This window comes from Sturnira hondurensis, unplaced genomic scaffold (assembly GCF_014824575.4).
Source record: "Sturnira hondurensis isolate 20B ecotype Veracruz unplaced genomic scaffold, ASM1482457v3 Scaffold0018493, whole genome shotgun sequence".
Taxonomy (NCBI): domain Eukaryota; kingdom Metazoa; phylum Chordata; class Mammalia; order Chiroptera; family Phyllostomidae; genus Sturnira; species Sturnira hondurensis.
This window is the reverse complement of record NW_028091124.1, coordinates 3,962,962-3,988,861: the sequence shown is the minus strand read 5'-3', so window position 1 is coordinate 3,988,861 and position 25,900 is coordinate 3,962,962. Positions and strand designations below refer to the sequence as shown.

At 48.4% G+C, this 25,900-nt stretch overlaps 2 protein-coding genes and 1 long non-coding RNA gene across 4 annotated transcripts; 1 reads left to right on the top strand and 2 right to left on the bottom strand.

Moving 5' to 3' along the window:
• Positions 1-224: 224 nt before the first annotated feature.
• On the bottom strand, positions 225-11,039 carry LOC119003048 (uncharacterized). Its single transcript, XR_005069868.1, has 3 exons — positions 11,029-11,039; positions 2,901-2,903; positions 225-338 (listed from the first exon to the last, which is right to left on the bottom strand). It is a non-coding gene; the product is annotated as an uncharacterized LOC119003048 (long non-coding RNA).
• Positions 551-24,457, top strand: LOC119003045 (UDP-glucuronosyltransferase 1A1-like). Of its 2 annotated transcripts, none has more exons than XM_037069186.1 (5): positions 551-1,411; positions 21,348-21,479; positions 22,054-22,141; positions 22,448-22,667; positions 23,465-24,457. In XM_037069186.1, exons 1-5 carry the CDS (start codon positions 551-553, stop codon positions 23,751-23,753), a joined length of 1,590 nt encoding a protein of 529 aa, XP_036925081.1. In that variant the 3' UTR covers positions 23,754-24,457. The 2 variants fall into 2 exon arrangements, with proteins under 2 accessions (XP_036925081.1, XP_036925080.1); XM_037069185.1 differs by lacking the exon at positions 551-1,411 and adding an exon at positions 12,217-13,118.
• LOC119003046 (dnaJ homolog subfamily B member 3) lies at positions 7,148-7,886 on the bottom strand. The gene is given in 2 exon segments (XM_037069187.1): positions 7,148-7,314; positions 7,317-7,886. Coding segments are annotated over 2 exon segments (432 nt in total). The 5' UTR covers positions 7,675-7,886; the 3' UTR covers positions 7,148-7,240.
• Positions 24,458-25,900: the final 1,443 nt, after the last annotated feature.

Genomic DNA, 25,900 nt, shown 5'->3' with positions numbered 1-25,900 from the left:
ACGGAACTGGAGAGCCGGGCTCCCCTTCCCCGTGGTAGGAAGCTGTCTTGACCATGTGCTGTATACTTGCTGAGGGTGTTCTGTGTTACCCACCAATGGAAGGAAAGAGTTTTAAGAGTTCTCAAAAAAGGGCACATCCAGCAGCAAGGTTCTGGTTGGGGACTGGGCACTGGGGACCCCGCGGAGCTCAGTCACAACCCTGCAGAACCCGGTTCACGGAGGAGCGGGCTCAATGGAGAGTTGAGGTGGGTGCCCACAGACTTGTTTGGGGAATTGAATGAGAAATAAGGAGAGTGAACTAGAAAGTTCCCCAGAGAAAGCAGCAAAACTCAGATGAACTCCAAAATAAGGGGGATTGTTATCTCCCTAGGAAACGTAGAAGGGTGAAGGACAAGGACAGGTTCATTCCGTAATGATTAACATAATTGGGACACCCAGCCCTGCAGTGACGTGCCCTTCTGTTAATTGGCTTGATGACAGGATAAAACAAAGAAAACGCATGTATGAGACTCAGTCGGAGCTGAGAAGTCAGCTGCTCGTGCATCTGGACATGGCTGCAGGGGCCCTGCTTCCCCTCCCTGTGCTCACAGGGCTGCTCCTCCTGTGTGCTGGGCCCTGGGCTGAGGGCGGGAAGGTGCTGGTGGTCCCCATGGAGGGCAGCCACTGGCTCAGCATGCGGGAGGCCGTGCAGGAGCTCCACGCCAGGGGCCACCAAATAGTGGTCCTTTCGCCGGAGGTGACTTTGCACGTCAAGGAGGAAGACTTTTTCACCCTGAAGACCTACGCCATTCCGTTCACCCAGGAAGAATTTGACGCCATCATGGTGGGACAGAGCCACCTGATTTTTGAAAGAGTGCATTATCTAAAAACCTTTTGGAAAGCTATGGCAATTTTGAGAAATATGTCTCTTATCTTTCAAAAGTCTTGTGAGGAGCTGGTGCATAACAAGGACCTGATCAGGCAATTGAATGCCAGCGCCTTTGACGTGGTCTTGACGGACCCTGTCTACCCCTGCGGGGCAATGCTGGCTCAGTACCTGTCCCTTCCTGCTGTGTTTTTTTTGCGTGCCATTCCATGTGACTTTGATTCTGAGGGCACACAGTGCCCAAACCCTTCCTCATATATTCCTAGGTTATTAACGAGGCATTCGGACCACATGACGTTCCTGCAAAGGGTCAAGAACATGCTCTACCCTCTGGTCACGAAGTACCCTTGCCACATTTCTTTATCTCCTTATACGAGCCTGGCCTCTGAGCTCCTTCAGAGGGAGGTGTCACTGGCAGATGTTTTCAGCTACGCATCCCTGTGGCTGTTCAGAGGGGACTTCGTGTTGGACTACCCCAGGCCGGTCATGCCCAACATGGTCTTCATTGGGGGCATTAACTGTGCCCACAGGAAGCCACTGTCTCAGGTCTGTATCTGCGCTTATATGCAATCCGTGTGTCGGGCAGGACGCATTTTAATTTTTAAACTAGTTCCAAGTGCTGATGTACCTACCCATCTTTTCTGTGGGGTTCTTCCTCTCATTCTCCGTCTAAGTCTCTGGTGAGATAAATTGTTCCAGTGCTGTCAGTGGTGCGGTGAAGGTCTGCGATGGTCAGTAAGAGGAATGAGAGGCGGGGGTGAAGTTCTGCTGTAGGGTTTACACACGGTGGTGTGATTGATTCACATGACTGTCCTTTGGCGAAGGTACCCTCTTTACGCTTGGGCAGTTTTCGCTGGCTGTGTAGGAGCAGAGACACTGAGTCATGAGCTGAGTCCCAGTAGGGGACCTGGCCCACAACCCAGGCATCTGCCCTGACTGGGAATAGAACCTGCAACCCTTTGGTTCGCAGGCTGGTGCTCAATCTGCTGAGCCACACCAGGCAGGGCTACCGTTTTCAGAATTTTGGTGTGTATTTTATACTTATAGCACATTTTGGTCTGAACTAGGAACATTTCAAATGGTCGGTAGGTATCATTAACGGCTCCTGTATCAGGCAGCAGGCAGGCAGTTCTTGTGGGTGTTCCACTGATGCTCTTAAAATGCATGTTTTTAATTTTTCTATGAAAAACCTCAACATGCCCAATTCTGGAAAAGATGTCTTAAATGACACCCTATTTAAATGTAGCTCAATTTATATTTGGAATTTTAATAGTTTTTGCTTATATGTATAGCTGCGTGATTGGTGCACACAGTTTTATTACTGTTGTACTTTCTTCACAGTTAGACTTTTAACATTTTAACAATTGTGGTAAAATACACGGAACATAAGGTTTACCATCTTAACCATGGTAAAGTATATACTTTACTGACATTTACCATTTCACATAGTTGTGCAACTGATCTCTAGGACTCTTTTAACCTTGAGAATTTGAAACTCTATTCCTGTTAAATACCAACTCCTCCCCCCGCCTCTCCCCACCCCGTGCCTGCCCCTGGCAGCCGTCACTCTTGTACTTCGCCTCTCTGAGACCTTGACTCCTTTGGGTACCTCATAAATTTGTCTTTTATTGTATTATAGTCTTTGTCTTTTTGTGATTGGCTTATTTCATTGAGTATCATGTCCTCAAGTTGCATTCACGTTGTGCTATATCTCAGAATTTCTAATCTCGTTCAGGCTGCCTGATACTCCAGTGTATAACTTACGGTGTCTGCTTATCTATTCTCCCTCTGATAGGCACTGGGACGACTTTCACCTTTGAGCTACTGTGAATAATGCTGTTCTGCACATGGGGCTCGGACATCTCTTTACGACCTTGCTTTAAGTGATTTGGGGTTCACACACACAGCAGTGGAATTTCTGAGTCATACGGTCGTTTCATTTTTAATTTTTAGAGGAACTGCCCTATTATTTTCCATTGTCAGCACAGTCTTACCTTCCTACCAGTGGAGCGGGAGGGGTTCAGTTTCTCCACACCTTCTCCAACACTTCTTTTCTTTTCTTTTTTTTTTTAGTAGTCCTCCTAATAAATGTGATGTGGCATCTCACTGTGGTTTTGATTTGCATTTGTATTTGAGATGTTGAGCATGTCTTCGTGTGCTCATTGGCCGTCTGTGTATCTGCCTCAGAGAAATGTTTTTCCAAGTCTTTTGCCCATTTATGAATGTGGGGTTTTTTTGTTGTTGAGGTTGTCTATGTATTCTGAATATTAATTGCTTATCAGGTAAATGATTAGCAAATATTTTCTCTCAATTTGTGGGGTGCTTTTTTACTCTGTTGATAGTATCATTTGATGTACAAATTTTAAAATGTTCATAAAGTCCAATTTGTCTATTTTTTATTAAGTGTCTTTGGTGTCATATCTGAAAATCATTGCCAAATCTAATGTCGAAATTTGTCCTGCAGTTTCTTCTAGCAGCTTTGGCGTGCATCAGGCTTTGCGTGTGTGTGCTTTATTTGCATTGAGTTGTTTTTTGCGTGTGGTGTTAGCTAAGGGCCCAGTTTCATTCTCCAGTGTGTGGGTGCCCAGTTTCCCCGGAAATCCGTGCTGTGAAGACTGTCTTTTCCCACCAGATGCTCTTGCCACCTTTGCCAAAACTCATTTGGCCATTTATGTAAAGTCGTGTCTACTTTTAACTTGAAAACTTCATTAAAAACTTGCATAGTTTTTAATAACATTTTAAAAATGCCTCTCATGATTGTTTCTTCTGCTGTAAGAATTCTGTAAATTCCATAATATGTATACTTGATTTTATTCCTTCCATTTGGTATAAACTCGTTCTTTCTGCTCTTTCGTTTTTAACAAGTTTTTCCTTGTTGTTGTTACTGTGGAAATTCTCTGGCACTTCTCCATGTCCATCAACACCCTGTGGCGAGTTTAACCCTCTGCTCTCCGGCCTCACTCTCTCCCTTATAAGACCCTTGTTATTACCTTGACTTTACCCAGATAATCTAAAATAATCTCCTTATCTCAAGATCCGTAATCAGACCCACAAAGTCCCTTTTGCTGGGTCAGGTTCCAGGCATTAGACTGTGGACAAACTTATGGGGCCTTTTTGTGTCTACCACGCACAGTGAGTCTGAAGTTAAAGCCAGATCTTACTGAACATTTTCAAGTTCTCCTCTAAATTGTAAGTTTTTCTTCTGGTTCCTTTGGGAAGGTGTGTCACCCACAGATTTCTGTTTTCCAGTGTCTGTCACTGTCATCTTACTCTCCAACTTTATCTTCTGCATTTTTCCATTGCATCATGGAAGAGTGTCTCTAAAGAGTGTATTTGTATCACTGATTGTACTTTCTGTGTCATCTGCTGTGATCTTTTTTGCTTTTTATGGGCATTTAAAAAAATTAATGATCTTGCTTACTTCAAGTCAGTTACTATCCCCCCGCAGGGAGGTGATATAAATTTATTTTCAATCAATTATTTTGTTTTCATAAAGTTCCTAGCAAAGAACCCTTCTCAATTTTGTCAAGCATAGACAAGTCAAATGAAGCACCTCCCTGGCCTTATACAAATTTCTTATCCCCTAAGTGGAAGCAGAATGAGATTCCCCTAGAGAAATCCGCCTTCACAAAGCTTATTTCTGATTGGGTATACAATAAGTTGCTTTTGAGTAGGAGGAAGAGTTCTCTAAGTCACTAAAAAGTTCAAAATTCAGCTGGGGGGGATAAAGATGGACAAGCTATTTCAGGAATGAGGCCAGTGACAACCGCCCAGAGTGCAGTCACACCGAAGGGTGTATGGGAGCATGGGAGCCAAGGTGGCAGAAGGACTCTGTGTTTATGGACAAGGATGGATAGGTAGAATTAGAAACTCCTAGAAAGGTAGGCAGTTGAGGGAATGATTTTCCTAAGATGAGGGAGGCCTCTCCTCCCATTGTGCGAGGTAAGTGGATCTAAACCGGGGGTGTGTGGCACACCAGCCCGGGTAAGTGTCTGGCTGCTGGGATTCTGCTGAGATGGCCACAGGTCTCCAGGCCTCTTGGGTATTGCAGGAACGACTCTCCCTGCCGTGTGCTCTGTGGGAAGATGCGAGTGATTCCAGGGAGTTCCTCACCGCAGGGGACTCGTGGTCCTGTTTGCAACAGAGGAAATGCCTTTTATTTTTTTGATCCAAAAGCCCAGACATTTTAAAAGTGATTTTCAGCCCTGGCTGGTGTAGCTCAGTGGATTGAGCACAGGCCTGCGAACCAGAGGATCGCAATTCGATTCCCAGTCAGGGCACATGTCTGGGTTGCAGGCCGGTTCCCTGCAGGCCAACTCCCAGCAGGGGATGCACGAAAGGCAACCATACATTGATGTTTCTCTCCCTCTCTCCTTCCCCTCTAAAGATAAAAAATAAAAATTTTTAAAAAAGTGATTTTCAATTTTGAAAATTTCTTTAAATAAACTGTTTTAGATTTCTGTTAAGGAGAAACTTCCCACCTAGGAGCAGTAATCCAGGATATTTCAAAACCAGTGCTGTGTATGTCCTCCACTATTAGAATGAGCCAGAGCTGTTAAAGATCTATGACCTCTGAGACTTCTACTGGACCCAAGTGAAGACTTTCCTGGCTGCTGAACACTGGGGGCTTATTTTAACCAGTTGTGTAGATACAAATGCTCTCATCCTGTCCTCTTGAGAGTGGTAATTTTCAACTCTTACTTGGCACATTACCATGAAAGTGCGGCCCCTTCTTCATATCACATCAGAACTCCCAACACCCTGTCTCCGCCTGATCGCCAAAATGCTCTCTTCCAGCAAATTATTCCGGGAACGTCTTCACTGGCGTGAGTTCCTTTGCTTGGCAAGCAAATGATCTTGTTTTTTCAAAAGCTCTGTTTCATTCTGATACTTGTTATATGGTAGCTCTTTGATGTGGTTTTAATAGACTCCTCTTGCCCCTGTGGGACAGGTGTGGCTGAATCCTAGCTTCCTGCTGTGTAGTTTGCATGTCATGAGGATTGGACTTGAAGGGCACCAACTCACTCTCATACAGGCTGCATTGTCACTTGGTCTAGTTCGGGCATTTCTTGGGGAGTGGCACAGTGTGTGATAGAGGACCCTAAGGCAACCGTACTCCAAAAGGGTTTCTTTGGGGGCACAGACTGGTCCAACAAAATGATACTCCTTCAGACGTGGGTGTGTTGCCTCACCCGATCAATATGCCAAGCGACACCCGGCTTTTGTCACCCTGATTTGATATGAGACACAACCTGGGCATGGCAATGCAATAGTTTTACACAGCCTTCATAGAACTGCTTTTTCCATTTCTGTCGATCATGGATATAGAAGCGAGTTGGGTCAAGGCTAGGAGTCAGATTTGCATGAATGTAAATACTTGAATCATCACTACCACTGTTTTATTAAGTGATCTGAATTATTAACCAACTGTGTGATGGCAAGAAATTCACGGAGCCCACAGCCTTTGGAAGGAGCATGCTCCTGCCACCACTTTCAGTTCAGTGAAGCTGACTTCAGACTGCGACCTGCAGACCTTTAGAGAACAAACGTGGATATTTTCAAAGCCACCAAGTCTGTAGTGACTGGTTACAGTACCCATGGGAAAACCTCCACTTCACCACGTGTATCTGCTTTTCAGAAACCTAGGCTTAACATCGTGTTTAAAAAAGTTAACTCTAAGTCACCAGCGTGTATACAGAACTAAAACCATCTTTAGCTATTAATATACTCATATCTTCTACCCCTGTGTGCTAGAAAAGTGAAGTAAACCGTTTCATCTCGACCATGTTAACTTTAGAACGAGCTGCTTGGCTGCTGCTGCGAACACCCCCCCCCCAACCCCCCTGTGAAATTCACGCCGTCTGCCTCAGGGTTATACTTGATAAACAGCAACGGGTATGCTGACATCTCCAACAGAGGGTCCTGTTTGTGTGGTCCCAACAATAAGAACAACTAGGCATTGACTGGCACGAGCTGTTTATAAATTGTTGAGTACAGTTATTCGGAAAGTAGAGTCCACTTGAAATCTTCACACACACACACAAAAGTCCTGCCAGCGCTCCTGCTGTGTTTTCAGACAGACGAGCACGGGTGTTACTTGGTGTCGATGTGCAGCAGCTGCTCTTTGCCCTTTACGATCAGGGACTTAACTCCCTGTCCTCTTCCACTTCCACCCTTTCTTGGCCATTTTCAATGATTCTCTTGGTGGTGATTTTCTTGCCATTAATGATTTGGGTGGAAGTCGACATGGACCTGAAGTTCCCCATCCTACCATTACCGCAAGTCATGGAGAAGGAAGAAGAGCCCCCATTCCTCTCAACAGCAAAGGAACTAAATCCTGTATTTAAAGAAGAAAAAACATCGAACACTGGGAATTTACTGAAGCTGGAAAAAGGGGGTGAAGATCCTCTGCTTCTGCTTCTCCGGAAGCTCCTCCGATCCCCCCAAATTAGCGGGTCTCTGAACAAGTCAAACGAAAATGGGTGCCGGCCACCAAAAAACTCCCTAAAGACCTCGGCCGGGTCGCGGAAGGTAAAGACGTATTGGAACGGGTCCTGGAAGAGCCCGCCGCCACCCACGCCGCTGTCCCGCACGGGCCCCTCGCCGTACTGGTCGTAGACTTCCCTCCTGTTGGCATCGGACAGCACCTCGTACGCCTGGGCCACTTGTTTGAATCGCCTCTCGGCCTCCTCCTTGCTCTCTGGGTTTTTGTCAGGGTGCCACTTGAGCGCCAGTTTGCGGTAGGCCTTCCTGATGGCACTGGCGGAGGCCCGGCGGGGCACGCCCAGCACCTCGTAGTAGTCCACCATGTTGGCCTACTCCGGCTGGCCACGGCCACGGCCACGGCCCAAGGGGAACAGAAACACAGAGCGGCACAACAGGCAGCCCCAGATCCCGAGCCAAGGGTCCCGGGAGCCAAGACCGCCCAGGAGGCGGCTGCTTGTGACGTAGCTGCATCTCATTGGTCCAGGCAGCCTCCCTGGGAGCAGGGCTCGGAAACACTCCCCACGCTGTACCAGGCGCTCTGTGACGTACCTCCTGCCAGTAGTGAGGCCGCACGTATCCAATGCGCCGCCCACCACCTGGCCCCTTCCACCCAGCCCCTAGGCCTGCTGAACTCTCCAAATACGATAAGTGATAGTGAGGAATTTAACCAGGTGGAGAGTAATGTTCTTACGTTTGGCTTTACTTCGAGCTTCCCCCTGGCCAGCGGTACAGATGGAGTGAATGTATCCATCCTGGACTGAAGGACAGTCATAGATTTTGTCTAGGACAAGAGTTCTCCCAACTTGTTGGCCTCCCTGTTTGCTTTTGTTTATGTGGGTTATGTCTATTGATACTTGCTCCGTTAGAGAGTAAAACAATCCGAAAAGTTAATTAATTGATTCAATTACAAAAAACCCATTATGTGCTATCACACACATCGTATTTTTATGGAAGAAAATTACTTTTTCAAAACAAAGTTTTAGTGAAGAGTGGCATTTTTATACTTTTTCTTCTCACTGGCTTAGCCAAAGAGAGCTGGATTCTTGTATCTTCTTCATTCAATCTATTGTTACACATCGTGTATCCTCAGGCCACTGGGAGACTCCCCTGTGTACTTGGGAGAGAATGAGAGCAGAAAAAGTCCAATATCGTAACTGTGGAAATAGTTGTGACTTTGCAAAACTCCTCCTGAAAAATTCTTCGGGGTTTCCCAGAGCGCCCTGGCGCAAACCAATATGAAAAGGATCGAAACTCGGTGGCTGCGTTTATAGTGATGTGGCTGAACTTGGGAGGCAGGGATTATTTCCACTAAAACTGTTATATCACAATCACGATTTTATTTGGGGGCATTTCTTGACATCTATTTCTCTCATTCTCTCTCTGGCGCTATTTTCTCTGCTTTGATAAATGGTGAGGCAATACCAATAAAAATTACATAGTTCCAAGAGGGAAATGATTAACCAATGAAATCTGTAACATTTTATCCTAGTAGATTCAAAAGGGTGTGTGTGCTGTGTCACCAGAACACTCTGCCACCTTTATATGACCATAAAAGACTGAATATAAAGCTCTGGGCCTGGCACTCGATAAACATGTAATAAACAAGAATGAAAAGCTGACTAGGAGTCGAGTCCTGTGTGGACAAAGCACTGTGGGAAATTACAAAGCATATTTGTGGAGGAGCAGGGGATCCAGTGCGTCGGGAGGGAAAGAGGCAGAGGCTTGCGCTTGGGCAGGCGGCTGTGTCCGTCCCTACTTCTGAGGGCGAGGCTGAGGAGAGTCCGTTTTATTTGGGGCCCTCAGAAGCTGCTGACCAAGGTTTCAGGGGTGGTGGTGGGGTGGGGCCATGCAGGTGCAGCTGACGCCAGGAGTCGAAAGTTGCAGATAGCGGTTGGGGACATTGGTGACTGAAGCCCTCAGACAGGACCACATCAGCTGGGTCTGACAGGCAGTGGAAGAGTTACCTGGACTCAGAACTTCCTCGCTTGGATAAGGGACCTAGAGGAAAGAGAGAAGGGAAGTCACATCTATACAGAAACATTTACTGAGTGCTTAAGGACTGAAAAGCCACGGACTGACACCTGGGTATCACTAAAATGACACCAAAGCTGACACTGAAACCCTGCCCATGAGGAATCTAGGTAGATGAATAGGTAGGCACACATCAGTAGCAGAGGCAAGTATGCAAACTGCGAAAGAATACGAGGCAGAATAAAACAACACTGCGGAGATTCCAGGAAGCCCACTTTGCTTCCCCCGGCAGGTCTTAGAGATTATTCAGAGGGCAGCAGACTTGTCCATGCAGCTTCTTTACTTTAGGAACACCAACAAGGAGCTCCAGTCCGGTCCTGTCGAAGGAGCGAGGAGTGAGCGGAATGCTGGATCTCCTAACTACTGGCTTCAGCTTTAGAAAGAAATCACCTTCCAAAGGGTTCCAGGAACTCCCTCACAGACTACCCCATGCTGCAGTTGCTGCCACCCCTAGCCCCCAGCAAGACCACATCTCTGCCCTGCTCTGTGTTTGGCCCCCATGCTCCCCATCTGGGCCCGTCTCTCTGGCCCGTCTCACCGGCCCTGTAACCGCCTGGTTGAGAGCCCTCCTGATGGTCATGAGCTACTTCCTAACCTGGCCTTCTGGCGCCAGTTCCTAGCAGAGCACCAACACTCCGCATAAATACTCTGTGGATAGGAGAATTAGCCGTGGATGTTGCATGTCGGGTCTGCTCAGGTCCCAGGGTAAAAGCTTTATTGGGTTGATTAGTGGTGGTCCATGGTCGTAATTCTTGAGAGTGAATGTGGATTGCTTGCTTTTCACATTAGTAAACAGTGTCCCCCAGTCCTGGGTAGAGTTGGGACTGAAACCATCTAGCGGCACAGAAGCCCCCCAAAGTTCTGAGGTGCTGCGTGATGTGGGAAACTCATAAAATCACTGCAGTGCTGACTGTGTTTACAACCTTTGGCTCTGCGTGAGCTGCAGATGCACTCCCATGAGATTGCAACTTCAGGAGGATTATTGCCCTTGATGTTGAAACTGAAGCAATGATTTCAGAATTTTAGATGAGGGCACCCCAGGGAGCCAAGACATGGCTCCCCTTTTCTCCTCACCCAGAATCTTGGTCCTGGAGAATGGAGCGTGCTGGGGACGGGGCAGAGGAGCTTCGGGGTGCACGTGCGTGTGGGCACACATGTGCACTCATCAACAGGCACATGCAAGGCTGGAGGTTTGTGGAGGAAGGATGGTGGTAGAAGCAAAGGGGGCGCTAGGTACCCACTACTCAAAGTGCCAGGAAGAACAGGGCCCTGTGACTGTGTCCCATGAGTCATACTTGAGGTGGCAGTTTGTCCATGTCCCTCCTAACAGATCCCCCAGGTACGGGTGGCCACTGTTGTTCGTGGTCAGAATATTGCACTGTCATTCTTGGATTGTCTAGATCAACAATGGGCCCCAAAGGGAGGGAGTGGGAACACTCACTTCTGCCTGCTCTCCAGTTTGCCCTTGCTGCGCAAGGGGCATTTCTGTTGGGCAACTCCCACGTTTGTTCCCTGACCCTTCGCCTGTGCCAACTGGTGCTGGGTGAGCACATTGCCCTGTGAGCACATTCTACTTGGTTGCAAAGTCCTGTCCTCTGCCTTCTCTCCGCTTGTCTCCATGGGTTGCTGACTGTGGGGATCATTACCTCTGAGTCCTAGTGTGTTGTAGATATCAGTCGTGACCTTATGTACCATTATTTGGGCACGACTGGAGGTAAAAGTGGTGGGTGTGGTGGCAGAGAGCAAGGTCTCTAGGCTCTGACAGGAACAGCCTGGGTCTCAGCTCTGCCACATAGTAAATATGGGACTTCAGCACATCACTTTGCCTCTCTGAGCGTCAGTGCCCCCGACTGTAAAATGGGAATAACAGTACCCGCCTTGGCAGGATGATTCTAGGGGTTACATAAGAGGCGTTGTAAAGTGCTTGGCACCGTACTTGGCACATGGTACATGCCCCATAAAGGCATATTATTTTTGTTCACCTCTACCCTTTGCTTCAACAAGGTCATCGGAATTTCCCAAAGTGTCTTCCTTTCCCTGGCCCTTGGGCTGGTGTGATGAGTATAATTTAAGGGTTTTTTTTTTACTACTCATTTTAGTCTTTTATACACAAAGCTCCTCATTGCCTTTTGGAATGAATGCAGGTGGTTCTGCAAAAGGCCTTCGATGCGCTCGTCCTGGCGCAGGCTCCCCCTTCCCGTCACTCTGAACCCCACCAGCACTTGGTTCCTTCTGAACCTTTTCCACAACCTCTGATGGGTCTGTTTATCTGTTTAAATTGTCTGTCTGTCTCCCTTGACGGAGGATGAGTTCTGGGGAAGCCAAAGACCCGCCTGTGGCGGTCTGCGCCAGAGCCCCCGGCCCAGCACTGCACCGGACCCTCCACTACTTGTCCAATGAATGAGTCAAAGGTGCCTGGGCTGCAGAGAAGGACATTCTTAGAGGTTTCCATGGGCCAAAACTGGACTTGTGATATCACCTTCTTTTCTTTCTGCAAGGCACAGTCAGCTCTCTCTCGTCTCTGGAGAGGACATGTAGTTGTCACCACGTCGCTTTTTCTCCTTAGGGAACACTCCCTCGGTCTATGGAAATGTGAATTGAATGGAGTAAAAAGTGCTGGACAGGCTTTGCCTTCTCTGTCCACTCAAGAATGTGACCCAAGTGGCTGACAAAGAATTCCAACCAGTCAAACCTCCTATTGCCTTTTTTGTTTCTAGAAGTTAGCTTTTTTGCTGCCTTTAGCTGACTAACAACTGTAGTCATTGACACCATCAAACATTAACTCGGTGTATAGATCTGTTCTTGGAAAATGTAAGTGGTAGAAGACAAAACTCTGGCAGATGGTACTCTTGGTGGCAAAGGCAGGGGCACTCTGATGGCAGGGCTCCAGGGTCCACGTCCGTTTGTCCTGGGCCTGCTGCTGTGTGCACTCGGCCCGGCCGTGTCCTGGGGCGGGAAGCTGTTGCTGGTCCCCCTAGACGGCAGCCACTGGCTAAGCTTGCGCGAATTCGTCTGGCAGTTGCATCAGAGGGGACATGACATAGTGGTCGTAGCACCTGACGCCTCCATGTACATCACAGAAGGAGCGTTTTACACCTTGAAGAGATATTCCGTGCCCTTCCGGAGGGAGGACCTGGAAGCGGCTTTTATCGGACTCGGGAATAATGTGTTTGAGAAGCAGTCTTTCTTGCAGCGTGTGATCAAAACATACAAGAAGGTCAAGGAGGACGCGGCTATGCTTTTGTCCTCGTGTTCCCACTTACTGCACAACCAGGAGCTGATGGCCTCCCTGGCCCGAGGCGGCTTCGATGCTTTGTTGACAGACCCTTTCCTCCCCTGTGGCCCCATCGTGGCCCAGTACCTGGCTCTGCCCACTGTGTTCTTCTCGAATGTACTGCCGTGCAGCCTGGACTCTCAGGGAACCCAGTGCCCCAGCCCACCGTCCTACGTGCCCAGGTCTCTGTCGCTCAACTCGGACCGCATGACCTTCCCGCAGCGGGTGAAGAACGTGCTCATTGCCTTGTCAGAGAGCTTTCTGTGCAGTGTGGTGTATTCCCCATATGGGCCACTTGCCTCGGAAGTCCTTCAGAAAGATGTGACTGTCCAGGACCTTATGAGCTCTTCCTCTGTGTGGCTTCTCCGAGGTGACTTTGTGATGAATTATGCCAGGCCCATCATGCCCAACATTGTTCTCATTGGCGGGATCAACTGCGTCCACCAAAAACCATTGTCCCAGGTTTGTAGTGCGAGTGAGGACTCCGCAGGCCTATACCTGAAGGAGGTGAACTTGCCCGGGAATGCCCTGAGTGAGCATGCCTAGTTTCGAATGCCCCTCTGAGGTTAACGTCCCTCCTGCAGCTCCTAGGCTGAGTTGTCACTCGTAGCTGTCTTTGGGATCATCTTCTGGGTTGTTGGTTTGGCTTGCAGGCTTTAGGAAGGCCTAGTTTGGGCATTTCGTTCTGCGGGCTCCAGTGGATAGTCATCAATGAGAGGCTCATCAAAGGGTCATATGCCGTATGTGTTCAGGATTTTTTTCAGGGAACCAAAGTGAGCAGGACGTACCTTGTCTTCGATTGGGTCAGGCACTCGAGATTCAAAATTGCTGAAATGAGGTTTTGACATCTGTAGATCCCTGTAGGGAAAGTTGACTTTATGTTTCTGGTTAAACCTCCGGCTTCTAGATATTCCAGCTTCCTCGACTGGAATATCCCATAGTCCTATCTTCTCTAATAAGGAACTGACCAGACAGCTGGGTTCTGACATTGGGCAGCAAGGTCTTGAGTCTCATTTTTGGCCAGGCTCGTCTGTTCCTTTTTCTGCTACAGAATCTGAGGCATGCAAAACAGGAGCATGTCTGTCCTCCTCCTGGAGTGGGTGGAGGGCACAGCAGGAGAGGGCCCCCCGGAAGGTTCGGCGGGGCGGAGGAAGGGTTCTCAGGGAGGTGCATCTCAGTGGGCCTTCCTTCATTTGTTCTTTGAGTATTGGCCGAGGGCCTGCTGGGAGTCCAGGCACTTTCCAGGGGCTGAGTCGTCACCTTGGAGAACAGGGAACCTCATGTCCAGTGTGCCTTCAATGCAATTCACATTTTAAACAGTCATGCAGTTGTCATTGTGAGTGAAACTTTGGGTGGTGGGAGAAACACCGAGTGGGACATTAGGGCTGGGTGGGTACCACCCCACTGCCGCAGACCAGAGCCCTTCTGTGGGACTCCGACCGCTCCCCTGGGACGTGGAGACAGATCCGACGGCCCCTGGGAGGTCTCCAGCATAAGATTCTATGCTCGGTAGCCCACTGGACAAGTTTGTGCTGGGTGGCGCGCTCTGCGTGAGAAAGAATAGGTGCTATTGTTTTCAGAAAGCAAAAGGAAAAAACCCTAGCAGTATAGAAAACCACTGATTACTTTCCTTGTAAAAATTTGTATTATATTTTCCATTACCATTCAGTCCCCTTACACCCCCCGTCCCCCACAATTATTCTCTTTCAAACAGAGGAAAAGGAAGAGAAGAAATATGACCAGACTAACAGGCACACCTCTGGTCAAAGGAAACAAAGCTCTCAGAATGTCCAAGTGAGAGAGGTGTGAGAGAGAGAGATACTTTCGGTGTCGTTATGCAGGATCCAAGAGAAAACGACTGTGTCTCACATTCACTTTGAAACCGAAAAGATTTCGCTTTGGAAGGCATGCACAGTGGAAATTCCATAGACGGGAAGGGCTTGTCTGTGAACTTGGCTGGATATTCCTGGTTATGCCGGCCTTCTCTTGATCCCTGGGACCTTCCAAAACACTTCCACTTGTAAGACCATTGAACATGCTGTTCCCACTTCCTGGGATGCTGTTCCCTGTGTCTGTTAGGTGGCCGTCTTCTCACTTTTCAGGTCAGCTTCAGTGTCACTTGTCCAGGGAGTCCACTCTAAGACAGCATGCTGCTGCTTCCTCTATAACACATCGCATCTCGTGATTATTTCATTTAGAGAATTATTTATTGACTGTCTCCTCTTTATATAAGAGGCAGGGGCCACTCCTGCCAGGTCCTGCACCCTCAACACCTGGCAATGGGTGTGCATGTGACCGGTGTCCCTAAGCATATAATACGCAGTCATGTGATACGTTCTATAAGTGACTGAAAACAGGAGGGGGCGGGGCCCAGACTGAGGACCAGTCCCCGGGTGGGTAGTAATCCCCACAGTCACACACAAGCGTGTGCACATGTATAGAATTTTTGGTTGCTCATTCAGCACAGTCTGCTCAGTTATCAGTATGTCATGGACATAGTTCTAGTTCTAAATACCGTGTCTGTTTCTAACTGCTACGTAGTTTCTCATGGTATTTGTGTGCCATGGGTTATTCTGTTAGCTGTCCCCTCTGGTTCCCTGGGGAGGGACACTGATGTTTGTATTCCAGGGTGTTTTTTTGTTCTTATTGCTTCAAACATTACATTAACAAAGATCAAATGCTTTGTAGTTTTCTTCATATTTGTTCTGTTACTTTCTTATTCATTTTTTTCTTAAGTGGTTTATATTTTTGGGGGGTCACTACTTTGAAAGTGATATTGTTACAGAACAGACCCGTGGAGAAGGAGGAACAAAATACTATTACCGAATGGACCCCTCCCCCTTCTCCTAGCGTCCCCCTGTACTAGGTTCGCCTTGCCCGCCACCAGGAAATTATGTCTCTCAATGCCAGAGATTGGTGAGAAGAAAAGAAATTATTGATTCAAAAGTTATACAAATTTAAGAGTAATGACTTGATGTCTTCATCGAGACCCCAAAGTCCCCTAGAATACCCACAAACGCACACAGTCCTTCCTTCCCCCTTTGCCCAGACCGGGGTACCGTATCTCAGGAAAAGAAATAGAAGTCTGTGGCTCAGGTAGCCCTTCGGTATCCAGCAATCTGCACGGGCTGGCTGGCCTCCTGCAGTTCCAGTACCATCAGCTGTGTCACCACCCCAATTTCCAGTTAATCCAAGACCACGTGGCACCTTCTTAGGGCCCACCAGCAAGAATCTTTTTACCCCTTTTCTTCCCAGCAAGGTTTCTGCTGCTTTCTAAGCCACATGGCAAAAGGGAGCACCCCAAAGCCACGTGGTCCCCCCACAGCATGGCTGACATGCCTGGGTTTAAATCCCATTGCCAATTTTCCTCTGCAGTCCCATTTCCGACTCCTCCCACAATCAGCTATACCTGCCAGCATTCCTGTATTTTTCCAGGTTTTCTGGGCTGCCATAGTAAGTCCAGGCAGGCGTGGCCCCATGTTGTGGAGCCAATCATCTTCAAGCGCTCACGCAGGCGCTGTGACCAGGGGGAGTTGCCTGGTCACTCCCATCCCCCTGGCTCAAACCTGGCCACAGCTATTTAACATATCCATGAAACCAGTTAAAGGTATAGATGTGTTACATGACCATGCCAAGGTTATTTGCAAAACTGTTGCTATGCAAAACAACTCTCAACCTCCCTGCTCCATGTATCCCATCTCCCAGTTTAGACTTGGGGGGGTCAGGACATCCTACATATATTTTTTAATATTTCCAGGACACCCTGAGTTCTGGACCCCATCACAAATCCTTATTTGGGGGCCTCCTGGCTGCCCCCTGTATCAATATTTTTTCCATTTTTGCCTCTAGCTGGTAATCTACTCACTATTCAGCCATCTCATCTCCATTTAAAAAACCAGCATGCAGTTATTTGCCAAAAAAGAAATTTGAGATTTTCTGTTCTAAATTCCATGCGAACTCAGTCTTATTGAATTGACTAGAATCTCTAAAAATAATTGAATAAATTTGGCAATAGCAAGGGTTCCTGTTTTGCTCCAGATATTAATGGAAATCATGTTTCAGTTCACCACTTTGCATTATGTTTGCCATTGTTTGTTTTGGCAATTGGTCTTTATTTAAATGATTTCTTTTTTTACTGTAGGATGATTAATGGAAGAGGCTGCTGAAATTTGTCAACTGCATTTTTACATTACATTTTAATTATTATTTACCAATAAATATTTTCCCTGTAGATTTGTCTAAGTGGCGAATTGTATTGGCTAGCTGCTTCGTTTGGTGCCAGCATGCTTATATGTGAGGACGTCATTGTACTGTAAATTGCACCTGGCAGTAACCATATCTGTCTTTTTTTTATAATTAAAGATAAGGAGAGAATCTTTTTTTTCTTTATTTTATTTATTTACCTTTAGAGGGGAAGGGAAGGAGAGAAGGAGAGAAATATCAATGTATGGTTGCTTCTCTCGTGAGTCCCCCGCATGGAACTGGCCTGCAACCCAGGCATGTGCCCTGACTGGGAATCGAACCGCGATCATGTGGTTCGCAGGCCCGCGCTCAATCCACTGAGCTACAGCAGCCAGGGCCCATCTCTGTCTTATTTAATGCTTTAACTTGAAATTCCACCTTTTTTGGTGGAATATTAATATCACCATCCCTGCATTATTCTTATTTACATTTCCCTGGTACCTCTTTAGTTCTCCTTTGTCTCCAAGCTTCTAACACACACACACACCTGATATTTTTTAATTGGTCGTACAGGTTCCTTTAATGGGTGAATTTTTCCTGTTTGCACTTAATTTAACAATGAATGGAGTTGATTATAATCCTTCCATTTGACTTCTTTTCATTTTACTTCACTATTTCCCTTCTTCCTGGTGTGTCAAGTTGCTATTTATTTACTTTCCCCCCTCTGATAGTTAAAGAATGCTGCTTGTTGACTGATGGTCATGGGTGCCAGTTCGATGCCAACTGGAACCCCCGACTGGGGGTGTGGTGAAGAGGGAAACTTTATTCAGTGCCAACAGCTCTGTTGTGATACAGCGCGGACTGTAGAGTCCCTCACAAGTGTTATGGCCCAATTAGGAAAGAGCAGGGCTGCGAGAAGGACCTCGGGGGAAGGCCTCTGTCCAGCTAGAGAGCTCTCCTTTGCCCTGGTGAAAAGTCTGCTGGAGAAATGCAACTTATGTTTTTCAGTCTTTGGTGGAAAGTAAAAGTGCACTCCCAGAGCTTGGGGGGCAGGGGACGGGCTGACTTATGGAGAGAAAATCCCTACCCCTGATTCCTGATAGGTTCATCCTCATGCAAATGAAGAATTCAAATCCCTGCAGTTTGAATGGTCCAAAAAGCACTGCCCTGGTTGATTAGAATGGAGGCCCCCTGATTGGTTGGTGATGATGGTGATGGGGAGGGAGAGGGAATATAGCTAAGCAGCTCCAATGGGATGGGGAAGCCTCAGTCTTGTTGGTTGAAATAGGATTCCAGAAGCTCCTTTGTAAGGCTAGGGGAGGCAGGCAGCTTGGTGCACGCTTCTTCCTGAAGCAAGGTCTGCATGAGAGGGCCCTGTTTAGAAACAGCTGCTGGGCTCTTTGTAAATTTGAGCCCAGCTAGCCACCAGGAGTTTTCCTCCGTAGGTATCTTCTTTCTTGGGGTCCACATACTTTGTACTTTCACTTCCTTACTGGAGATTATCTTATTCCCAGTGCTCTTGGTTAAAGTCCTGAACTTCAAGATTAAAGATAAAATCTTTAATCTAAGCATAGCCTGGTATTGGACATACCTGGAAGCCTGAAAGACAAAAGATGGCAGAACAGCAATGAGAGCAAAGGAAGGGGACCTGAGAGTTCCAGGATGTCATTTCCCTCTCAGGGTGAGGGACCATCTCTGTGGACAGGTAGAGATGCCGAGGTGAAATTCATCTATATGTAGCAGGTGCAGGGAAAACAGCCAAACAGAAGGTCAGAGAGAACAGAGACTTGAAGATGGCGAGGAGAAGGAAGACTGGTGACTGGGGACACCTGCAGGATGTGTAGGTAGCTCTCAATGTGGGATGATAAAGTGACATGCTTCCAACATGTTAAGTGCTTAATAAGGGTCCTTCAAAACGAAAGACATTTTGGAGGGGAAAATGTAATAAGAGCCTGGAACTAGAATGACTAAACTCTCAGGGAAAGTAAGGAACTGTTTTAAAAGCCTCGTGGGGGCCGGTGGGTGCTTTAACTTCCGCAGGAGCCTCGTTTCTCTGGAAGGTGGTGAGCGGTGTGGGGATCGAGGGTTATTTTCGGTTGATAAACACGTCGCTCCACTCTTTGGCCATCCTGGAGTCTGTGAAGTTGCAGCAAGGTTGATGGGAGGTTTTGCCCAGTAGGGAAGGGGCGTTGTACCATTATTGACTCCCGTGGAGCTGGGCCAGGGCAGGCCTGCCCAAGGCAACTGCGTAGACTGCCTTTGGGAGCTGTAGGGGAAGTTTGTGCCATTTAAGCTTTAGCCAAGTGCTGACATTGAACTTTGGGTGTTTCTGGCCTGTGGGTTCTGTTTGCATTATTGCACCCTGCTGGCTGCCAAGTGGGTGTGTGTGTGTGTGTGTGGGGGGGTTGTGACCAAGGGGACTTTGATTTGTCCCTTTCTAGACGAGGCTGAACATGAGGGCAGTTTCACTCAGGAGTGAAGGGAATGCTTGCTTGGAGCTGAGCTGTCCCTTCCCAGGAACAAGGGCCATAGGGCAGACCTTAACCTCAGAAAAACTCTCTGTAGCATGTCTTTGCCACAAACCCAAAACACAGCAGGGTGGGGAGAGGATGATGCTGGCCTCCTGGGCCTCTCAGATGAGCCTGGCAGGAAAGGCTGAGACAGTCGCCAGGAGCCAGAGGCCAGTGAGAGAGTCTGGGGCTGGGAGGGTGGGCCAGACAGTAGGCTCCCCTCCGAGGACACTGGTCAGTGTTCTTACTCGTCATGCTCTGAATCCAACCTGGCAGAGTCTGAAAACCGTGTGTGCTGAGCCCTGTCAGAAGTCCCCTTTGTCTCACATCCGGGGTGACCAACCTCCGGGTCTGTTCAGGACTGTCCGGATTTTAACACCAGAAGTCCCCATGTTCCAGGAAACCTCTTCGTTCTAGGCAAACCTGGCCACATTGCAAAATCTCACTAACGCCCTTGGCATTCTTTGGAGATTCTTGGGGAGTTGATTAGATCTTCAGTAACCTACAGTTGGGGGAAATTGCCTTACTTATTTCTTGCTCTGTTTCCTGTAAATGAATTACCACTGTGTGTATGGCCATAAAGAGCCAAGGCTGTAATGCCCACGGGAACTCTTTGCTGGGGACAGTGGAGTGGCCTTGTAGGTGTGGCCTTCCTCGAATGACAGTGATGGACATGTTGCCATAAGGAATCAGCCTCTGGACCAGGACAGGAGCGGTCGGTGAAGGTCTATGCTGAGTGGGTTGGGAGTCCTGCCTGTCTGTCCTGCCCACAGCGGCTTTGCTAACCGAGGTTTCCGCACAGGCCCTTGCTGTTTTCTGAACTGCACAGAAGGGGCCCAGGTCACTGGGGCACACTCAGCCAGGGCTTCTGTCCCCGACTTTGCGTCTCTCAGACCTAGGGAGGAGCGTTTTGCTTTTTATGATCCGTCATGGAACCAGCAAAGGAAGAGTCAAATATACTCCTGCGTATTCTTCTTCCTAAGGCAGGAAAGTGGATTCGTGCTCTTTAGAAAGCTATTCTCCAGAAAAGCCAGAAACATGGAAGGCTGGCTGGTTAAGTTTCCATGCTGAGTCAATTTGACTGCTCTTGCATCAGCCACAGGCTCAGCGGCCACAGGGCAGTTGGCCGCACGCAGGCCTCTGGCAGGGAGCCCCGCTCTTCTGAGGGTTTTCCTTAATTGTGAGCCTGATCCTTACGCTCTGTAGCCTAGTGCTTTGACTCTGCTCACTCCTTCCACAGAAAAGGCATACTGCAGAAGCCTCGACAAGGGATGCAGACCTTTACTAGAGCCTTCCTTAAAGGGGAAGTGCAGGAGTTTTAGAGTCTGTAGGAGGCATTCTGAAACCCTCTCTGGCTAGCTTTCCCGCCCGCCCCCCCGCTGCCCCCCCCCTTGCTTCCTCTGGGGCTCACTGAGCTCACCTCTCCCCCCTCCCTCCCCACTGCCTTCTGCTGTCTGCTGCTCCTTCCCTGAAGCCTGCTCTCCCCCAGGACCTCCCCAGCTGCCCAAAGCCCTGGGGACCTGGGCCTGGCCTCACCTCAGATTGCTGCCCTTCTGGAAAATGAGTGCACTACCTGGACCCTGCCTCTCACCCCGAGAGCGCGCTCCGCACTGAGCCTGTGAGCAAGAAGCCTTTCTCCTGTGACAGGGAGTGAGGCGGGCGCAAGTGCTGTAACACACACTGATGCGTAGTGTCTCTGTCACACGTGCGGGTGCCCGCACACCCCTTACACCACATTGTTTTTGTTAAATCCTCACCTGAGGATATGTTTTTATTGATGAGAGAGAGAGAGAGAAACTTCGATCGGTTGTCTCCCCCATGCACCCCTACTGGGAATCAACCCTTTCTGTGTATACAGGATGACGCACCCACCAACCGAGCTACCGGGCCAAGGCTAAATTATCTTCTTTGGAGAAAGATATCTGAGTCATAGCTTAATGCCTGCATTCACCCAGTGACTATGAGAAGAATTAACTGGAAATTTCTCTTCTGCCTCTAGGAATTTGAAGCCTACATCAATGCCTCTGGCGAACACGGAATTGTGGTTTTCTCTTTGGGCTCGATGATCTCGGAGATTCCGAAGAAGAGAGCTATGGAAATTGCTGATGCTTTGGGCAAGATACCTCAGACAGTAAGAAGATGCTGTACTTCCCTACTGTCACGAGAGTTGCGACCCCACATTTCCACTTATGAATTAATTCTATCAGTTGGACCTTAGACTTGGGTTCCCTGCCTCTTCTCAGTCATTAATCCCAAGCTCTTTTTTTTGCAATTCCACTCTTAGCTACTCTGTTAAACCCGGGTCCACGTTGCCCAAATGGCTCATCTTCTTTCTCTAAGACACTCAGATGTGTATGAAGGAGAACTTAATTTAAAAGTAAAATAAGTAAGATATAGTCTTTTCATATTAGGTAGAACTATTTCCCCAGAAAGCTGTTGGTTAGAACAACGAAGGTACACAATTATAGTTCTACATTTGCTCATTTAATTAAGGGGACATTCCCCTGAAGTGCAGAAAAGTGCAAATCATAAATGTATAGCTTGGTAAATTTTTACAAATTCACAAAACGTTAACAGCCCCCAGAGCCTTCTTAGGCACTACCCCCCACAGGGTATGTTCTTTCAGAAGACTCCAGTTTCTAGCCCCTATAGCAGATTTTTTAAAAAATCACATTATGTTCTTTAAACTCCCCTCCCCCCGTCAGGTCCTGTGGCGGTACACTGGATCCCGGCCGCCCAACCTTGCAAACAATACAATCCTTGTCAAGTGGCTACCACAAAACGACCTGCTTGGTACGTGGAGAGGATTCAGTGTGTAGGTCCAACCAAGGTCAAATTAAGAAAGGGGCTTAAGCATGGCTGTGCTAAAGGGCTGTCTAGCTGGGAAATATTATGGCTGACATATTCTGCTTTGCTTTTTACCTGGCGCAGCTGGGTGGGGGCAGGGGTGAGGCATCTCCACCACATTTTCTTCTGCAAACATCTGCAAGGGCCACGCAAGGACAGCACTGAGTGCTTAGAGCGCTTTCAGAACCTAGGCCATGCCAGAATGTGACACCTGGCGACCTGACCACCACATCCCTCCCTGTTGCCTCCCAGGCCACCCGAAGACGCGAGCCTTTATCACACACTCTGGCTCCCACGGTATCTATGAAGGAATATGCAACGGCGTTCCGATGGTGATGCTGCCCTTGTTCGGGGACCAGATGGACAATGCGAAGCGCATGGAGACCCGGGGGGCAGGCGTGACCTTGAACGTCCTGGAAATGACCTCTGAAGATTTAGCCAATGCCCTCAAAACTGTCATCAATGACAAAAGGTAAGAGAGAGCGTGTAGAGGAATACTCCCTGTGTTCTGCCCACTGCGCTCACAGCAGAAACTCAAACTAATACATTAAGATGTGTTTGTAAGGATGCTGAGCGCGGGGAGGTCTCAGCCGTCGGGGCTTTGGATGTTCCGATTCGGCTGTCAGCACTGTGCCAGACAGACACCGGCTCATTTGCTTTGACAGGCTGCGTAGACATGGCCTCCTGCAAAAGTTAGATTGATTCAATTGATTGTCTTGGAGATGGACTTAAATATGACTTTTAATTTTGACTAGATGTGACTATTTACAAATTCAAATGAGCAATTAATTGTTCATAATTTCTAATACAACCTGAGACATGTTAGAAATTTAGTTCTAATGATTTAGTTTCCGACAAAGATATTACTAAAAAGAAAAGAAGTAATAGTTTTTCAAAAAATACAAAATAATAATTTTGGCATCTAGTTTTCTCTCTTGCCTTCTTTCCCTCCCTCCCTCCCTCCCTCCCTCCCTCCCTCCCTCCCTCCCTCCCTTCCTTCCTTCCTTCCTTCCTTCCTTCCTTCCTTCCTTCCTTCCTTCCTTCTTTCCTTCTCTTTCTTTTCACCTCCTCTTCCTTCCCTCCCTGGAGGTAAAGAACATTGTGTGTGTGTGCGTTGCATGTGCTCTTTGCCACTTATAACAGCCACATTTCTCTAGCGAGTGTGGAAGAATCTAGTAGGGTGTCTGGAGGCAAGCATGCAAGTACAAAGGGAGGGGAGCTGCCTGCCACCCGTGTTCCCAGCACTCACGTGACTTTCTCTGCGGGCAGCTATAAGGAAAACATCATGCGTCTCTCCAGCCTTCACAAGGACCGCCCCATCGAGCCGCTGGACCTGGCCGTGTTCTGGGTGGAGTTCGTGATGAGGCACAAGGGAGCACCCCACCTGCGCCCGGCGGCCCACGACCTCACCTGGTACCAGTACCACTCTTTGGACGTGATTGGCTTCCTCTTGGCCATTGTGCTGGGGGTGGTCTTCATTGTCTACAAAGGTTGTGCCTTTGGCTTCAGCAAATGTTTTGGGAAAAAACAGCAAGCTAAGAAATCCAAGGCGCACTGAGGAGTGGGCGGGGGGCGCAGGGTGAGGGGAAACGAGAGGGCTGAATCTGCAGAGTCCGCGTTAAATTCATGTTATGTCCATTGAAGAAGTACTTTGATGCATTACGTTAGACACCCCAGAGTGTTTTCTTAAAATAAAAATAATGTAATTGGTAGTCACACCTGTAGGTAGAAATATTTGAAAATGTTTTCTGCCCCACCCCCGCAGTACCCTTAATTGGACCACACTTGCTCTCAAACAACTTGCCAAGAGGGTTGGGCGGGGCCTCCTTCACTAGGCCTCACTTCTCTCACTCGGGAAGGGGGCCAGTTTGGGAGCGAGGGCTGCCCCCGCAACCGGTGACGGTGCTGATACCATCTGCCTCTAAACCCTGTTGTAATCAATTCCTTCAGTGAGAACGGCCGCTCCCGATTTGTTTCCGTGCTTCACAAATGTCACTCTGTGTATGTCACGAAGGAAACGTGTGTTCCTTTACCATCTGGTGCCTTGTCCTCGAGTGAGTGACCGACACAGCGTCCTTGAGAGCAATCATGATTTCTCTCTTTGCGGGGAAAGAGCAAGGTCTCGGTGGGTGGGCAGCGTGTTCGAGAGGGTGCTCGTTGCTTGCGCCCAATGCATCTGACTTTGATAAAAGCCCAAAGTATATTTTTCTCTGGTGTAAGTCTCCCACAATTAAAAACAAATCAATAAATCTGTATGTCACATTTCTTAAGTGTTCTTCTCTCCACTGGTGTGGCCTTTATTTATTGCTACATTGCATGTGCTAATTACAAAAGTCATGCATCGTTATGTCAGAAATGTTGAAAAATACAGACTTGTCCACACACACCCACAAGAAAATAAAAATCGTCTGCAGTCGTGTCCCTCAGAAATGGTCACGGTGACTCTTCGGCGGATGCACAGGAGAGCTTGCAGCTGTGTGAAATACCCCCATCTGTCTCACATTCTTTCTCTGCTTCACTCTAGTGCGAGTACTTCTTGTATGAACGTTTGTTTTTCGTGACCGAGGATTATTCTCTTGTGTGGATTTAGCCACAACTTCTGGGTAGATCCACTTTTATTTTCTTCTATTTAAAAAAAGAGCGGAGTCTTTGCACCTTTTCCTGTCTGTTTCCGTGGAAAGAGCTTGACGACACATCAACAGCTGTCTCCGTTTGGTTCCTTTGTCATGAGGATTCAGGGGCCAGGGGTTTGTTTGGGAATTGAAGGCAACCCTGAAAAGGGTGTGGGGACTGGGATGGGGGGTGATGGCCGCCAGATGCTGTGGGTGACAGAGCTGAGCCCTCCTAGTAGACACTGGCTGCCGGTGCACAAAACACATCAGGCTTCTCCCCTTCTCCCTCCCTCGGGCCGCTGACGGAGCCCCGGCCATGGCTGGTCCCAAGCGGTATTTACTCCCTGCACTCCCAGTCAGCACGGGGGCCCTGGGAGCCAGAAAGCCCCTGAGAGAGCGAGGCAGGTGTGGTGTTGGAAGTGGGCTTGTGCACTAACGAGAAAAGGACACAGGACATCTGGGGCGGGGCACTGCCACATCTCAGTGCAAGGGGCTTGAACTGCTCCTGAACTGAATCCCGAGATGGTGAGAGAAAGCCGGTTCCCATGCCCTCTTCAGTATAAAGAAGTAAGTATCTTGGGGGGGGGAAAGCATCCGTGTGTTTGAAGAAACATGGGATCCCATTTTAAAACTGCTTTTATCATTAGCATGAAGAGCTGGATTTTTACAAGCGTACGAACCTTGTGTGGGCTTTCCCGATGGGGACAGAGTGCTACCCCACGGATTCACTGAGAGTGCTCACGCCCAGTGAGACGATCCTGTGCCGTGTGCGAGAAGTACCTTTTCTCCATGTGTTCTTCGCCTTTAATTTTGTTCACACCTCTGTTGGGTGCTTTGTGTTACTTGCAGACATTTTAAACACACGGGCTCCGCATCGGGGCTGGATGGTGCACGGACAGCCAGGACTGCCCCTGACCCCAGCCCACCCGCTCCTTCCCCCAGCTGCTTTGGGAATGCAAGCTGTTCACACCAGTTCCTTCCCCACACCTGGGGGGCCCCATGGTGACTCCTGAACTATGTCTACCCTCCTTCCAGGCCCTTGTGACCCACCCAGTGACTGTCTCTCGGGCTCCTGCTCATGCCGCCTGCCACC

Coding starts and splice junctions, on each gene's coding strand:
- LOC119003045 (XM_037069186.1), top strand. CDS start 551: ATGGCTGCAGGGGCCCTGCTTCCCCTCCCTGTGCTCACAGGGCTGCTC. Junction 1,412..21,347: donor ACAGGAAGCCACTGTCTCAG/GTCTGTATCTGC, acceptor TTCTGCCTCTAG/GAATTTGAAGCCTACATCAA. Junction 21,480..22,053: donor TGGGCAAGATACCTCAGACA/GTAAGAAGATGC, acceptor TCCCCCCGTCAG/GTCCTGTGGCGGTACACTGG.